This window comes from Herpailurus yagouaroundi, unplaced genomic scaffold (assembly GCF_014898765.1).
Source record: "Herpailurus yagouaroundi ecotype Mexico unplaced genomic scaffold, PumYag 196, whole genome shotgun sequence".
NCBI classification, from domain to species: Eukaryota; Metazoa; Chordata; class Mammalia; order Carnivora; family Felidae; genus Herpailurus; species Herpailurus yagouaroundi.
Window position 1 is genome coordinate 2,189,867 of NW_024412427.1, and position 16,859 is coordinate 2,206,725.

The 16,859-nt window shown below is 46.4% G+C and overlaps 1 protein-coding gene across 1 annotated transcript; it reads left to right on the forward strand.

Moving 5' to 3' along the window:
- Positions 1-8,950: 8,950 nt before the first annotated feature.
- On the forward strand, positions 8,951-13,584 carry WFDC5 (WAP four-disulfide core domain 5). Its single transcript, XM_040446954.1, has 4 exons — positions 8,951-9,175; positions 12,192-12,332; positions 12,408-12,548; positions 12,944-13,584. The coding sequence occupies exons 1-3, from the start codon at positions 9,091-9,093 to the stop codon at positions 12,545-12,547; spliced, it is 366 nt and encodes a 121-aa protein (XP_040302888.1). The 5' UTR covers positions 8,951-9,090; the 3' UTR covers position 12,548; positions 12,944-13,584.
- Positions 13,585-16,859: the final 3,275 nt, after the last annotated feature.

The following is a 16,859-nucleotide window of genomic DNA, read 5'->3' on the forward strand; positions in this document are numbered from 1 at the left end:
CTCTCTGGCCATGGCTGATGGTAGGAGACCTCTTGTTTCAGACCAGTACGTAAGAATCGGGAAAAGCCCAAGTATTTAAGGAACTGCCCATTATTGTAGCAACGGAGGAGGGAGCCCTTGAACTAAGAAACTAAGAAACCCCTTCTAACCCCCTTGCTAACCCCCCATACTCCCTCCCAACCCCCCACACCCGTACCCCCTCTCCTACTATATTCCTTTCAATAGCTGGTCCTTGAAAATCCAGTGATTTTAAAATAAGAAAGAAATTTGGAAATCACATAAGCCATACAAAAATACTAATTTTGAAAGCAGAAATGAGTCGCATAACTTAAAAACATTTAAAATGGGATTTTGGGGTGCCTGGGTGGCTCAGTCGGTTAAACATCTGACTCTTGATTTTGGCTCAGATCATGATTTCACAGTTTGCGGGTTCAAGCCCTGCTGTGCTGACAGCACAGAGCCTGCTTGGGATTCTCTCTCTCCCTCTCTCTCTGCCCTTCCCCCCTGCCCTCCCCACTCCCCTGCACACACTAATGTGCTCTCTCTCCCTCTCAAAATATATAAATAAAATGTCAAAAATATATACATTAAAATGAGATTTTAAATTTTTTTTTTCAACGTTTATTTATTTTTGGGACACAGAGAGAGCATGAACGGGGGAGGGGCAGAGAGAGAGGGAGACACAGAATCGGAAACAGGCTCCAGGCTCTGAGCCATCAGCCCAGAGCCTGATGCGGGGCTCGAACCCATGGGCCGCGAGATCGTGACCTGGCTGAAGTCGGACGCTTAACCGACTGCGCCACCCAGGCGCCCCATAAAATGGGATTTTAAAAGTCCTAAGTAAAATGCCACCACAAAACTGAAAAGATGGATATTCTAAAATGAACATGGAAAATTACTGTAACAAATTGAAAATATGAAGAACCACATAAAGCAGAAATATAGAAATTCAAAGAAGCGATAGCAAGGTAGCAGGAAGATGTGAAGTGAAATCTGACGGAGCTCAGAAAAGAAATTGAAGACAAGGAGAAAAACAACGCACAAATAAAAACTAAGGAAGGAAAATAAGGAAAGCAAAGAACACAAAATAAAAATTAAAAACAGCTTTAAAATGATTACAGAGAAAGCCTTAAGTATAAAAAAGTCAGTAGAGACCCAACAGACATATAAATCAAGTCCCACAAAGAAGAAAACCAAAACAACAAAATAAAAGAATTATTTAAAACTGTAATTGAGGAAAATATTTCTGAAATAAAAGCAGGCTTGAGTCTACATATTGAAAGTTCACATCGTGCAAAACACAAAAGGCATGCAAGTCAAGTATTTAGAGTGTAAAGACAGAAAATAGAAGCCCTTAGGAAGCCAACACCCCTCAAAAAATCCAAAATCCGAGTTAATCAGATTAAATGATAGCCCGAAAAGAGCAGAGCCAAACTTGAAAGAAAGTATGCACTGAGGATTTTTTACACAGCTAATCTGTCTGTTAAGTAAAAAGGCTATAAGAATATATTTCTGAGCATGCAAGAACTCAAGGAAAATTGTTTCCAAGAGCTTTCCTGAGCGTTCTAAGGGATGAGATATACCTGACCCAGAAGGTTGTAGGAATTACCAAAATGACTCGTGTTGAACACTGGACATTTTATTTTATTTTATCTTTATTTTTAAATTTTAATTAATTTATTTTTAAATTTACATCCAAGTTAGTTAGCATATAGAGCAACAATGATTTCAGGAGTAGATTCCTTACTGCCCCTGACCCATTTAGCCCATCCCCCACTCCCAAAACCCCTCCGGTAACCCTCAGTTTGTTCTCCATATTTATGAGTCTCTTCTGTTTTGTCCCCCTCCCTATTTTTATATTATTTTTGTCTCCCTTCCCTGTGTTCATCTGTTTTGTCTCTTAAGTCCTCATATGAGTGAAGTCATAGGATTTTTGTCTTTCTCTGACTAATTTCACTTAGCATAATACCCTCCAGTTCCATCCATGTAGTTGCAAATCGCAAGATTTCATTCTTTTTGATTGCCGAGTAATACTCCATTGTATATAGATACCACATCTTCTTTATCCGTTCATCCATCAGTGGACATTTGGGCTCTTTCCATTGCTGCTATAAATATTGGGGTGCATGTGCCCCTTCAAAACGGCACACCTATATCCCTTGGATAAATGCTTAGTAGTGCAATTTCTGGGTCATAGGGTAGTTCTATTTCTAATTTTTTGAGGAACCTGCATACTGTTTTCCAGAGTGGCTGCACCAATTTGCATTCCCACCAGCAGTGCCAACAGGTTCCTCTTTCTCCGCATCCTCGCCAACATCTGTTGTTGCCTGAGTTGTTAATGTGAGCCATTCTGCCAGGTGTGAGGTGGTATCTCATTTGAACACTGGACGTTTTAACTGCGGAAATAAGACTAAGGCAAAGTGGTAACAAACAGTATGTAAATATGCCATGCTGCGAAAACATATAAACAGTAAAACTTCCATCAACAGGAGGAAGAGGGGAAGGAAGGTAGATAAAAGAGTAAGCTCGTTGATTGCTTTACATATTATAGTTTCAAGATGAAGGATATTTAAAACACAATAAGCTTCAACAGAGTTAAACACTTCGGCGCATCAAAGGCCACTACTGGGATAATGAAAAGACCACCCGCAGAATGGGAGAAAAGATTTCCCATTCGGGCATCTGATAAGGGCCTAGTATCCAACAACAATAAAAAGATAAATGACCCAATTTTAAAATAGTCAAAGGCCTAAATGCCCATCAACTACTGATGAATGGATAAAGAAGATGTGGTTGAGAAAGAATGAAATCCTGCCATTTGCAGCAACATGGATAGAACGGGAGGTTATTATGCTGAGTAGAATAAGTCAGTCAGAAAAAGAGAGATCATATGTTTTCACTCATATGTGGAACTTGAGAAACTTAACAGAAGATCATAGAGGAAGGGAAGAGGAAAAAATAATTACAGAGAGGGAAGGAGGCAAACCATAAGAGACTCTTAAATACAGAGAACAAACTGAGGGTTGATGGAGGGGTGGTGGGAGATTGGGAAAAATGGGTGATGGGCATTGAGGAGGGCACCTGTTGGGATAAACACTGGGTGTTGTATGTAAGCGATGAACCACGGGAATCTACCCCCAAAACCAAGAGCACACTGTCCACACTGTATGTCAGCCAACTTGACAATAAATTATATTTAAAAAATTAATAAAAATTTTAAAACATGGTCAAAAGACTAGAATATACTTTTCTCTGGAGAAGATAGACAAAAGGTTGATGAGCACGTGAGAAGGTACTCAACATCATTAGCCATTAAGAAAACGCAAACCCAAATCACAAGATACAACTTCACACCCTGTAGACTGACTATAAATTTTTTTTAATTTTAAGTTTCTTTATTTTTTTTGAGAGAGAGAGAGATTGAAAGAGAATCTGTCAGCACAGAGCCTGACACAGGGCTAAATCCCACGAACCGAAGAGTGAAATCATGACCTGAGTGGAAATCAAGAGTCTGGCACTCAACCAACTGAGCCACCCAGGCGCCCTAAAAATATTTTTCTTAATGGAAAATGCCATGTGTTGGCGAGGATGTGGAGAAATTGGAACCCTTGCACATTGCTGTTGAGAATATAAAATGGTGCAGCATGAACAATCCCAAAGATTTGAGATATGATAACCCAGAGCTTGGGCCTCGCTGAACAACACGGTTCATCTCTCTCCCACGCAAGACCACTCAGTGAAGACTGGGGGAGGTGGCTGTTTTATCTCATGCACAGAAACTAACATGGGGAGCAGAAGAAAGCGAGGTTTCCGCACTGACCCTGGGACATCCGGAAATCCCTCCCTCCAGGCAGCTCCCCACCCCCTCAACCCGCACCACCGCACACCCACTTTCTCCCCAGCTCCCAGCTCTGCCAGTCCTGCCATCTCACCAGACAAATGTGAGACCCACTCAGCAGCCCCCTTCCCTCCTTTCTCTATGGACTCCCAGAGCCCAAGTGTGCTCCAGAAATAGCAGGAAAGTCCTGTTGTAGCTGCCACTGGGAGGTCCCTCTCTCCCCTGTTAGAGCCTGAGAGTCTGTCTCCACTGGCGCTCCATGAGGAGGTGAAACACCCTGTCTCTGACACGTTAGAGTGATTTACTAGAGTGAGCAGTCCCCCCCTAGACACCTCTACTGGGGGCAGGACAGACTTGGGGGTGACAGGAGCCTAAAGCAGGGAGGGGTTCCTAGACAGCCTTGGAGGACCTCAAGGCTCTGCCATCTACGTACCAGTCCCACCACTCAGTTCCAAGCAAGCGCCAAGGAAGGCCAAAGCTCCAGCAGGAGCCACACTGAATGTTGCGGAGAAAACACTGGCCTGGAAAGTCACTTCTAGTCTCGGCTTTGCCCCCAACTTGCTGGGTGACCTCAGGCAAATAGCTTTCTCTCTCTGAGCCTCAGTTTTTGTTTTTGTTTTGTTTTTCATTGGACTTGAGGGGCTTGGAAGCAAAGGGCCAGACTAGCCCTGATATTATGGGGTCTGAATACATCAACTCCCCTACTAAGAATAAAACAAACTCCTTTTGAAAAAAAAAAAAATCAATAGAAAGAAATTCGACATGAATAAAGTGGAATTTCCCCCACCCAGTTTTACTGAAAAATCATCGACATACATCACCGTGTCAGTGTAAGTGCACAGCATGAAGGTCTGCTTTATGTATATTGTGAAATGATCACCACAATAGGGTTAGTTAATATTCATCTTCTCCCGTGAATACAATAAAAAAAAAAAAAAAGAAACAGAAAAAGAAAAAGAAAAACACCTTAATGTTCTCACCATAACAACAACCACAGAATTGTAACTGTGTGAGGCAGAGGATGCACTGATCTCATCGTGGTAAGTCTTCTGCAATATGTATGTGTGTCGAATCATCACACTGGGCACCTTAAGCTTACACAATATTATACGTCAATTATGTCTCAACAAAGCTGGGAAAACTGGTAATCGCTGAATATAAGTGATGGGGTATACAGGGCTTCGTAAAAGCACTTACTGTTCTTTTCGGTAGCTTTGAAGATTGTTATGGTAAAATGTTTAGCAAAAAACAAATTTGGTTTTGAAACTTAAAAAATTATTAGGGTCCTAGGGAAGAATGGAATCCTTGTGTGATGGACAATTGAAAATGTAGATTAACAAAGTGTAATGAATGCTACCGGTCACTAAAATGTTGTGAAGCAACAGTTACAGAAGTATTACTGGCTTAGGAATAAATAGCCAAGGAAAGAGGATAGAAAACCCAGAAACGGCCCCTGTTGCATATAAGATGTGAGTTTTTGATAAAGTTCTGACTTCCAATCAATGGCAAAAGTTTGAATTATTCACTAAATGACACCAGGTCAGCTGCTTAATAACCTAAGAAAAAAGGCATTTCCATATGTCACATGCCACACCAACATAAATGTCAAATAGACTAAAGAATTAACATGTTTTTCAAAAACACAAAAGAATTATAAGAAAATATAGTGAATATCTGACATCAGAATCAAAAAGATTTTTTTTTTTTTAGCATAAAAACCAAGGGAGAAAATACAAATGAAAAGACTGGTTTGACTACCCCCCAAATTTAAAACTTGGGTCCAGGGGTGCCTGGGTGGCTCAGCTGGTTAAGCTTCCAACTTTGGCTCAGGTCATGATCTCACGGTTCATGGGTTCAAGCCCTGCATCAGGCTCTGTGCTTGACGGTGTGGAGCCTGCTTAGGATTCTCTCTCTCCCTCTCTCTCTGCCCCTCCCCGACTCGCACTTTCTCTCTCTCTCAAAATAAATAAATAAAAACTTTTAAAAAATAAATAAAATAAAACTTTGGTGCAAAGCAAAACCAAAGAAACAAACATTTGCAGGATGGGATTAAAATAAGTGTTTATTAAGCTCATCTTATTAAATCCTCAGAACGATCCTGTAAAATAAATATTATCTTTATTTTATAGAAAAGTAAACTGAGGTTTAAAAAAGTTAGGTGACTTGGGGCACCTGGGTGGCTCAGTCAGTTAAGTGTTCAACTTTAGCTCAGGTCATGATCTCAGGGTTCGTGAGTTCGAGCCCTGCATCGGGCTCTGTGCTGACAGGTCAGAGCCTGGAGCCTGCTTCGGATTCTGTGTCTCCCTCTCTCTGTCCCTCCCCCACTCGTGCTGTCTCTCTCTCTCTCTCCCTCTCTCTCTCAGATAAATAAACATTAAAATTAAAAGAAAAAAAAAGTTAGGTGACTTGTCCAAAGTCACACAGCTAGAACCTGGTGGCAGTTGGATTCAAATCCAGGTCTGCCTGACTTCAGTTTACATTGGCTACCTACTTTACCATACTGCCTCTTGCGTATGACACCTTAGTAGTGTCCCTAATATGCAAACAGCTTTTACAACTCAATAATAAAAACAAATGTATTCCCAGTAAAAGTGAGCAAAGTATAAAAACAGGAAATACACTTGGTCAGTATAAACATATGAAGAAATGCTGTCACCAATTTCAGGGAAAGGTAAATTAGAATGGGATACTTTTCCATTGGTAAAGGTTTTATATACTTCTCTCTTAATATCCTATCTTTCTTTGCTGAGTATATCTGTTAAGGATCTTGGGTCGCAAGCAACAGCAACTGAAGTTTAGACTGTTCTCTTTATGACACTGCCTTCTCCATTCAGGATTTGAATGGAGGGGTGGGCAGGTAAGAGAAGAGTCCAGTTAACTCAAGCCTGAGTCAAACGCCCTCACCTGTAGCAGGGGAAGTATCTGGTGATTGACAGCCAACCAGAATTACAGGACTGGGGAGCAATGACTCCACCAAAGGAAGAGATACCAGGCAGACAAAAGCAGGAGATTCCTGCTACAGAACAGAGATTCCTGCTACAGCGGCTCACACACTCATTTACATCTTTTCTGAAATGCAATTTGACCGGGTATTCCAAACCTGAAAAGCGATCACTGCTGTTGACCCAGTGTTTCTTTTTGTTTGTTATTTGCTTGTTTGGGTTTTTAAAAATTGGGTTTTGGTTTTGAGATTCTTTCTGAGGTATAATTGACATATAACATTATATTAGCTTCCAATGTACAATGTAATGATTTGATATTTGTATGTACTGTGAGCTGATCACCAAAGTAAGTCTAGTTAACGTCCATCACCACATGTAGTTACAAATATTTTTCTTATGATAAGAACTTTTAAGACCTACTCTCTTAGCAACTTTCAAATATGCAATACCGTATTATTAATTATAATCACCATGCTATATGTTACATCCCCATGGCTTATTTATTTTACGCCTAGAAGTTTATACCTTTTGATTGACCTAGCATTTCTACTTTGACAAATTTACCCTAAGAAGATAGAGATGTGGGGGCGCCTGGGTGGCTCAGTTGGTTAAGCATCTGACTTCGGCTCAGGTCACGATCTCATGGTTCATGAGTTTGAGTCCTGCATCAGATGAGCTCGAGCCCCACATCAGGTGAGCTGGAGCCCCACTTCGAGTCCACACTGTCAGCGTGGAGCCTGCATGGGATTCTCTCCCTCTCTCTCTCTCTCTTTCTCCCCCTCATTCACTCGTGCTCTCTCTCTCTCTCTCAAAAATAAACCTTAAAAAAATGACAACTTAAAAAAAGAGAAAGAAAATAGAGATGATTCAAAATGTATACACAAAGGTTGCTGTCACGGCTTTATTTGAGTGAAGAAAATGGAAACCTAAGTGCTACGATAGGAGACTATATGCTTTCGCATATCAGTCTTACAAAATACCATGTAATCATTAAAAATGATGAAATTGGAGAATACTTCGTGACACAGGAAAATGTCTGCAAAATCATCTTAATTGAAAAAGCATTTCTTCAATATATATGTGTAGTTCGTAATCAGGGAAAAAAACCAGTCCCATAAAATTCTCCTATTCCAAAAGAAACATCACATCATAGAACATAGGGCCCTTCCCTCTTTTCCTGAGAGCTTCAAAGACAGCATGAGGGATTCTAGTTAAACCCAACGAAGAACTTCCCAACTGTGAGGGTTGAAAGGAATATCCTCTTCCTTTCTTGGCGTGAGATGAAGTCATACCTTGCTCCCAAGGCCTGGTAACTGATGGGGACCATGGAGAGGCAATGACAGAAGTCCCACCTTAGTTAGGAATTAACTGTGGTTTCTTGAGTCAGTTCCCACCCATCCCTGGCTTACAGTTTCTTCATCTTTCAAATGGGAGGGTGACGAGGAAGGCCTTGATCCCCTGTGGTCCTGGTAAGATGCTATGGTTCCACGGGGGTTTCTGTTTGGGGCCCCTTAAGACTCTGAGCCCCAGTGCCTCTTCCACCAAATGCAGGAGCCAAATAATGTGAAATCTAAGGTGCAGTCCTTGGCTCTGATGATTTTTTGCTCAGGATCTCTCAGGGCCAGGGAAAGAGGCCCAAAAGCCACCTACATCTGCTGCAACCGGTAACCTCAGCCAAACAAACGTCCACCCAGACAGCTGAGCCAGCCCAGGGCAGAGGGCGGTTCCACCAGAGGCCACTGGAGGTGACGTCATGAAGGCGGGGAGATCTCTCTCTCTCTCCCACCCAGAGAAGCCCAGGAGAGGCCAGAGCTACCCTCACTCACTGTGCCTGCCTGACCTTAACCCCAATTCCCCCTAGGCATCCAGAACTCTGCAACCCCCTTCTTGCCATTCCAAGCCGACCTCTATCTCCTGCCTAAGCCGTTGTTGGGGCTTCGAGACCTTCGAGAGCCAGGAAAGGGATTGTCTGTCTCAACAACCTTCATCCTTTAGACGAATGAGAAAAACCGAGGCCTGAAGAGGGAGCAGACTTGCCTGAGATCACAGCCCAAGTCAGCAATACAGGCAGGACTGGATCCTGGCCCCCAACACTGAGCACCTGCTCCCACCTATCTTTGGTTCTTGCACAAGCGCCCTTGCACTGGAGCTCTGGGGCACGGGGTGGGGCCAGGACAAGGCAAACAGGTGCCATTCCAGCCACCTCCTGTCCTTCCTCCCCTGACTCAGCTGCTCTACCCTCCCTGGAGCTGCGGGAGTTCATTTAAGGGCCCCTGGGCCCTGGATTTATTAAGTGCCGGCAGCAGAAACATGAGGGCCTGGGGCCTTCTCCTCCTGGTGGCCCTCCTGGCTTTGGGGAGCCAGCTGCCTGCTGCCTTGGCCAGGAGGAAGGGAGGTGAGTGTGGGTAGGTTTCTCTGCTCTGGGGACCTGGCAGCTCCTACCTCTCTGGGGAGAGTGAGGGTTTGGGGAAAGCAGGCAAGGGTGTGTGTGTGTGTGTGTGTGTGTGTGTGTGTGTGTGCCTTTGCTGTGTCTGCACAAGTATGTTTAGGTATGGCCAATGTGTGTGTCTGTGCACCTGTACATGGGTGAACACACATCCCTTTGTGTCTCTGCGGTGGGGGGAGCAAACTTGTCTGTACCTGCTCTCTCACGTTGTCTCCATGGAGGTATTAGGGTCTGTGGGCCCCCATGGCAACGAGATGACCCTTTCTGTCATCTTCTGTTGCTAACAAGGCTGTGACGGGTCTGGCCCCTGCCCGTCTTGTTTCTGTCTTTCTCGAGTCCTTCCTGTCCCAGAGCCCAATCTGTGCAAGGGACTCTCGAACTGGGCAGGGATATGGTTTCTGGGATCTGTTGTTAGGAAGCTCCGCCCTCACCCCTCTTTTCCCCCAGCCTCCTTGAAAATCCTGGGGCTTACCTGTCAACAGGTGAGGGAGGATGAGGCTATTGAGTAGCTAGACAGGTGCCTCCCCACCTGGCCAAGGTCTCCACCTCCTGCCTTTCTGCGACGGGTACACTGTGACCTACATACACCCGTGCGTCCCTGGCCCTGCCTTGGGGGAAGCAGACAGTAATGGGGACAGGTTCCCTCCTCAGCAGGTCCTGGAGAGCAGTTCCCTGCATCTTCTCTGCCCCCTCTACTCTAACTTGTGCCTTCCTCAGAGGCAGGGTTTGGGGAGTAGAGTGCTCAGAGACCCCAGGCTGAGGAGGGAAGGATGCTAGCAAGTTCCAAGGCCAGACCCCTGCTGGCTGGGATTCATGTGTCCTCACCACATTCCTCCTCACTGAGATGCTGAGAGATCGGGACTATTTTTATCCCCCTTTTGTAGGTGACAAAACTGAGCCACTTAAAATGCCAGTCCTGTCCCTCTCTTCCTGTCTGTTCCTCAAGTCTCACCTCCTGGTCCCTCCTCCTAGAAGCCCTCCTGGCTGTATGATAGGGTCCCCAACCCCAGCCCACAGGGAGCTCCTTCTCTGACTTCAGACAGCTCCTCCCAGCTCACTCCCCAAGGCTACCCCAGGGACCTCAGGGTTTTCCCACCCACCTACCACCAGCCTAGGGAAGAGGCGCTAATCTGAGTAGTGGCCTCCCTCATAGACTAGCTGTTCTTTCTCCAGCAGGGGGCAGCAATTTAGTAGAAGACAACCCAATCCAAGCCAGTGAAGTCAGTTTTGAGAACTTACTGTGTGAGCAAGGTGCCTACTGTGTGTGTGGCCAGCATCCAGTCAGGAGCTGGAGGGGGGAGGTAGACACAAGGTAAAGTCCCAGCACTGGATCCAGCTGGTGCTGGGGACTCTTGCACCTTTTCTCTGATGCTAGACTAAATGAAGGCCTGGGACTGGCCTCCATCCTCTCTACAGGACTCAATGGTGGCCAGAGCAAAGGGGTGGGTCATCAGAGGACTCAGAGTCCTAGCCCAGGCCCTGTGGGTCTGGGCAGTCAGTGCCCTATCAACCCTGGCTTTCTCCCTCCCAATGGAAGAAGGTACAGATTCAAGCCTTCTGCATGACATCTGGAAATGGCCCAAAATGCTAACAAGAAAAATGGCAGGATAAGCTCTGGGACAAAAAACTCTAGAGCCGTCTGAGGACTACCTTAAAGTCAGAGTTAATACAGATCCCTGAAACAATGCCACTTGGAACAGGACAAGCACACAGTGCGGTTGTGGCTGACTGTGGCTGTGTGACAATGCACCAGGCTGGCAGCCGCTGACATTGTCGCGATGCTGGACCCCCTTCAAAATCCTTTCTTTCAAATAGTCGCTGAGCCACTGGTGTTCTGCATTAAGGGCTGTACTTTAGCCTAATGGTGAGAGAAGCAGGTGGGGGTGTATTCTCATAGCCTCCAGTCAAGTGAGAGAAGGAGACAAATAGAGTCGGAGTCACAGCCGGAGAGGTAGGTCTCCCTACCGCTGAGACCTGATGAATGGGGTGTAGGCCAGAGCACAGCAGAAGCAAGGCTCTGAAAAGAGAAGCAACTGGAAGCAGAGCAGGAGCCCCAAACGGGAAGGTGTGGAGGCTGAGAACAGTGAGGTGGGCAGCCCCAGACCAGGCACAGCCTGGTGGCCCAGGCGTAGATTTTGAACTTCATTTTTTCCTATCCTTCATGTCATTGGAGTCTCAAACCAGCTCCGGGAGGAAGGAGGAGTCCAGTTTTCCACTGCACAGACAGAACACTGACACTTTCAGTAAAAAACAAACAAAAGAACAAAAAACCAAAAACCATAACCCTTGCCAGCCATTTGTAACACTGTGAATGGACCTCGAAGGCATTACACTAAGTGAAATAAATCAGCCAGAGAAAGACTAATACTGTATGATCTCACATTGGAATCTAAAAATCAAAACTAAACAACAACAACAACAACAAACAAGCTCATAGGTACACAGAACAGATTGATGGTTGCCAGGGGGCGTGGGTGAGAGGTGGGTGAAATGCGTGAAGAGGAGTCAAAGGTACAAAGTTCCAGTTATAAGAGAAATAAGTCCTGGGGATGTAACATACAGCCTGGTGACTATAGTTAACAATACTGTGTTGCTTACTTGAAAGTTGCCAAGCGAGAAGATCTTAGAAGTTCTCATCATAAGGAAAACGATGTGTAACTGTGTGTGGGGACAGGTGTTAACTAGACATGTGATCATTTCACAATATATACAAATATCGAATCATTTTGTTGTATACCGGAAACAAATACAATGCTATGTCAATTATACCCCAATAAAAATTTTAAATAAAAGTAAAAGCAAGTCCACTCACCCACCCCCCGCCCTAAAAAACAAAAACAAACTTGCCAAAGGACAGGCAAGAAGTAAGGGGTAGAGACTTCAGACCTTGTGATTCCCAGGTGGGTGCTTTATGACGTGACTCTGGACTGCCTCCAGTTGCAAAATTCGGGGGGTTCTCTTATAGAGAAATCTGGGGGCTGCCCACCGGACGACGGGCCCTGCCTCCTTTCGGTGCCTGACCACTGCGTGGATGACAGCCAGTGTCCCGCAAGGATGAAATGCTGCTACAAAGCTTGCTTCCGCCAGTGTGTCCGTAAGATCTCAGGTAAGTGTCCTCCACCTTGGGGAGCGCCCGAGCCCCGAGCCACACGCAGGGCTCAGCCAGGCCCCTGTGTTGCAGTCAAGCCCGGCAGCTGCCCGGAGGACCGCCTGCGCTGCCTCAGCCCCGTACAGCATCTGTGCCACCAGGACTCAGACTGCAAGGGCTCGGCTCGCTGCTGCCTGGGCGCCTGTGGCCGTGACTGCCGCAGCCCTGCATGAGGTACGCTACCTGCGCATGCGTGGCAGGGTCTTCCCTCTCTCAGCCCCTGCCTTAGACGTTCTTCCAGTTCGGTAAGCCTAACCGGATACCCACCTTCCCAGAGGCCTGGGGCTGCCCACACCAGACCTGGGGAAGAGGGCGGGATGGGAGGGGTCCTCGTCAGGCCCGTGGAGGAAGCGGACACCCTCCGTTCTCTTGTGGACCTTGCTGTGTGTCCCCTGGACCACAACCCTAGACTTTTAGCTCTGAACTTTGGTTTGTCCTTGGGAAGGAGGGTGGGCCGTCCTGCCTTAGTGGCCCAGGGCTGGGCTCAGGGGGTGAATGCGGGATCAAAGTTTCTAAAGAACCCAGAGCCATATGGTGGGTGGGGTAACCCTTTCCTTCTCTCTCCTCAGGCTAATTCTGGTTTCGGATATTCAGGATGGGGTTCCTAGCAGGAAGAGGTGATGATGGGGGGAGCCTGGGACCCCGCCCAGACAGCACTATCTCTGCCAGCGGCAGTTCCAACCTTCTGATGAGCACTGATCTGCTGTCACTTCCCATCCACCCTTCGTTTCTCTTCCTGGGAGTCGAGTGCACAGATAGACTCCTGTCACCCTGTGCCACCAACAATTTCTTCATACAGTTTCTCCTAAAATGCCCAACTCAGATAGGCCCTTCTTTTGGGGGGTCCTAGCCCCTCCCTCAGGCAGCCCAGCCACCACCAAGGTATGTTCTAGCAGAATTTTCCAGACATTACCTAGCCACATACCCCTTTCCACAACTTTCGCCACGCCTGCAAAATAGCATTGCGATATCTTGTGTACTCTCTGTACTATATATCTAATGTTTTTCTTTAAGTGGACTCGCTTTTGTATATAAATAAATTTATTTCCAAAGAAAAGCTTGCTACCATCACTATAAAATGACATGCAGGATGACTGCCTCAAATAAAATGTAACTGTAACAGCAGATGCAATGAAAATGACGAAGTTCCATTAAAGTCGGTCTTGTCAGATCACACGGTATTAAATAATGGTACTGAATTCTACCTAAATGCTGCCACCCGCCAAGGCTGCTCTCAGTCTCTGTTGTAAATGAAGATGAGCGGGGGTTGAAGATATGTTAAAGACACAAATCTGAGAACTGTGACCTCCCTCCTGGGGTAACTGAGTTGTACAATTTTGCACCCAGGCACACCCTATGATCATTTCGAATTGCTGCCCATGTGGGGAATGTTGCTTGAATGGTTGGGATGTCGTTATTTTGGGGAGGGTGTGTCTCCCATTGGGCAATACCTCATTTACCTCGATTTCTCAAGGGCCGGTCTATAGTCAGGGCCTAAGGGGGCAGAGAAGGGGGTCAATGAGGGAATGACATTCCTGGACCCACACAGCTGGATTCCTGACTGTCCCATTCACCCAGGATTTGCTTTGGGGAGGGGAAGGAGGCAGGCAGATTTCTCCCTGTTTTATCTGCTGGGTTTCCTCTCGTGTCCCAAGAGAGTCTGGGGCTGGGAAGTCAACTGTGCAGGTTAAGTTGGGAATCCTGGGTCTTCTCTCCTTGTTCCCTTGACCTGGCAGTGTGGTTGCAGGTGAGTCACCACTCAGGGATTCTATTTGCCCTTTGGAAGATGGAAAGGATTCTACTTCCTCTCTGCCACAGTCCTTCTCATGGGGTTCAAATGGCTGAGCTGTTGACTCCAGAGGAGCAAATGCTAATGTATGGATACATGGTGAAGTCCAAGAGAGGAGAGGGAGGAGAATAATCTATGAGCTTGGATATTTCCTATCTTTCTGGGACTCAGTCTCCCCATCTGTAAATTCAGGTGCTTGGAACAGATAATACGGTACATTGTACTGTTGCCCACAGATGCCTCTTCCCTCCCCACCGTTACCATGGCTTCCCTGTGGGGGAAGAGGTCATCCGTGGCCCAAAAAGTTAGGGCTTGGCCCTGGAACTGATGGGACACGGATGCAAGTGACAGTGTGCCAATTTCAAGGCAAGGCACCAGCCTTCTTGGAGCCTCTGCCCTCTGCCATGAGAAGCGTTTGCCCAGAAGCCCTCTGGTGTCAGGATGAAGGATAACTGGGGCAGGCCTGGGCTGGAGCTGTCAAGACGCTAACTTGGAAGAGCAAAATAAATGTTTGTGATAGGAAGCCAGTGAGATCTGGGGGCAGAGGGGGGCGTTCATTATTGACCTATAGCAGTGAGAGCTTGTGGAATTCAGATGATTGTTTCTCTTTAGCGAGTGCCCATTCTATGCCTCACACTCTAAACCATCATCTTATTCATCCATCCCATCACCCTGAGAAAGGTCGCCATTGTTATTCCCATTTGACAAGAAGAACCTTTGAGATAAGTGATTGTCTGAAGTGGGTTCCCTGGAAGCAAATCTTTAGATGAAGGTTCACAGGATGGTGATGCTTTGGAAACGTTCCAGGAAAAATGGGTCTGGGAGCAGAGAAGTGTACCAAAAAGGGAAGGAGGCCAGTAAGGGTGTGACAACAAGCAAAGTCTCACAGGGGGGTCTAGAGATGAGGTAGGTGACTCTTCAGAGCTGTCCCGCAGAGCAAGGGAGCTGGAGCATTTATGCCTCTGTATCCCTCAGGCATCAGTTAGTAGTACCTATGGGACGGAGGACATAAATTCCCAGGCACCTCAGGGACATCTGGGTGGCTGAGTCGATTAAGCGTCCAACTTCGTCTCAAGTCATGATCACACAGTTCTTGGGTTTGAGCCCCACATCAGGCTCTCTGCTATCAGCACAGAGCTTGCTTAGGATCCTCTGTCTGCACCCCCCTCCCAGCGCATTCAATCTCTCTCTCTCTCTCTCTCTCTCTCTCTCTCTCTCTCTCTCTCTCTCTCAAAATAAATAACCTTAAAAAAATTCCCAGGCACTCCAGGCTCTCCCTGTGTGTGGCATAGCAAGCTGCAGGAGGCTTAAGGATGCCAGTTGACAGATTCAGATACTAACTGTCAGAAGGGAAAGCATCCCAGGAGCCGGTGTGCACAAAACTGGAAAAGGGATCTGAGGTGATCTGGGCAATGCATGGACCTCACCTGCTACAAAGATGAGAGCCACATGAGGACAGTGGAGGAGGAAGCGACAAGGAGCCTGGGTCTTCAGTGCCACTCACGGACAGCTGCACCCGGACTGCTGAAAAGAGTCACCTCCCCTCCAGTTAAGCCACCAAGGCTCAGTTTGTATTCTTGCAGCTAAGTTGAATCGTACCTGAGATGGTGGGTGAAGAAAGGCAGGAAGAGTTGTTCATGGAGGAGCGACAGCGTGCGTTACTTCTCATCACGCTCCTGAAAGACAGGCGTTGTTCCCATTTTACAGATAATGAAGCTGAGAATCCAAGAAGAGACATCACTGGGCCCATGATCCCACAGAGATTTAGTGGGAAAGGCAGGACACAAACCCACTGTATTCATTATTTATCACTGAGTAGCAAATTACCACCCATGTAGCAGCTTAAAACAGCGCGCATTTATTATTTCGTAGTTTCTGTGGGTCAAGGATCCAGGCACAACTTAGTTGGGTCCTCAGCTTCAGGGTCTCACAAAGCTGAAATAAAGATGAGCAGCTAGGGCTGGTATCTCACTGAGTCTCGACTGCAGAAGGATCCACTTTCAAGTTCATTAGGTTGTTGGCAGCATTTCAGTTCCTTGAGGGCTGTAGGACTGACTTCCTCAGTTTCTAGCTGGTTGTTGGCCAGAAGTTGCCCTCATGTCCTTGCCTTTCCAGCACGGCAACTTGCTTCGCCAAAACCAGCAGGAAGTCAATCTTATGTTACTCAATCCTGGAAGCAACATTCCCTCACCTTTGCCATATTCTGCTCATTGCAGACAAATCAGGAAATCCTGCCCATCCATGCTCAAGAGGAAGGGATTACACAAGGGCATGCATACCAGGAGGCAGACATCACTGGGGCACATTCTAGAAGCTGCCTGATGTGCCGAGTCTACTTAAGTACAAAAATTTCTGCACTTTATGCAACATCAGACTTACTCTTTGGGGTAAAGCCTCATGGATCCAGATGGCCCTTTCTGGCCAGAACTGAAAGAGAATTTGGGGCACAGACCAATGTAATGGGTACGGATACCTCTTTTAGCCTCAAAAGCCCATAATGACCCTCTTCCCACTCTACATTGGTGAATTCATCCAACACTCCATTTACTTCCCACATGATCTGGGGATGAAACCAGATCCTAGATTCAGTGTCTTCTGCCCTTGGGAAATAGGTCTGTCTTTTCTCTTTTTGGAAGCTACTGGTCCAACTCCGGGGTAGAGGGTTCCTCTAAGTGGGGGCCGTGAAGTCTGCAGAG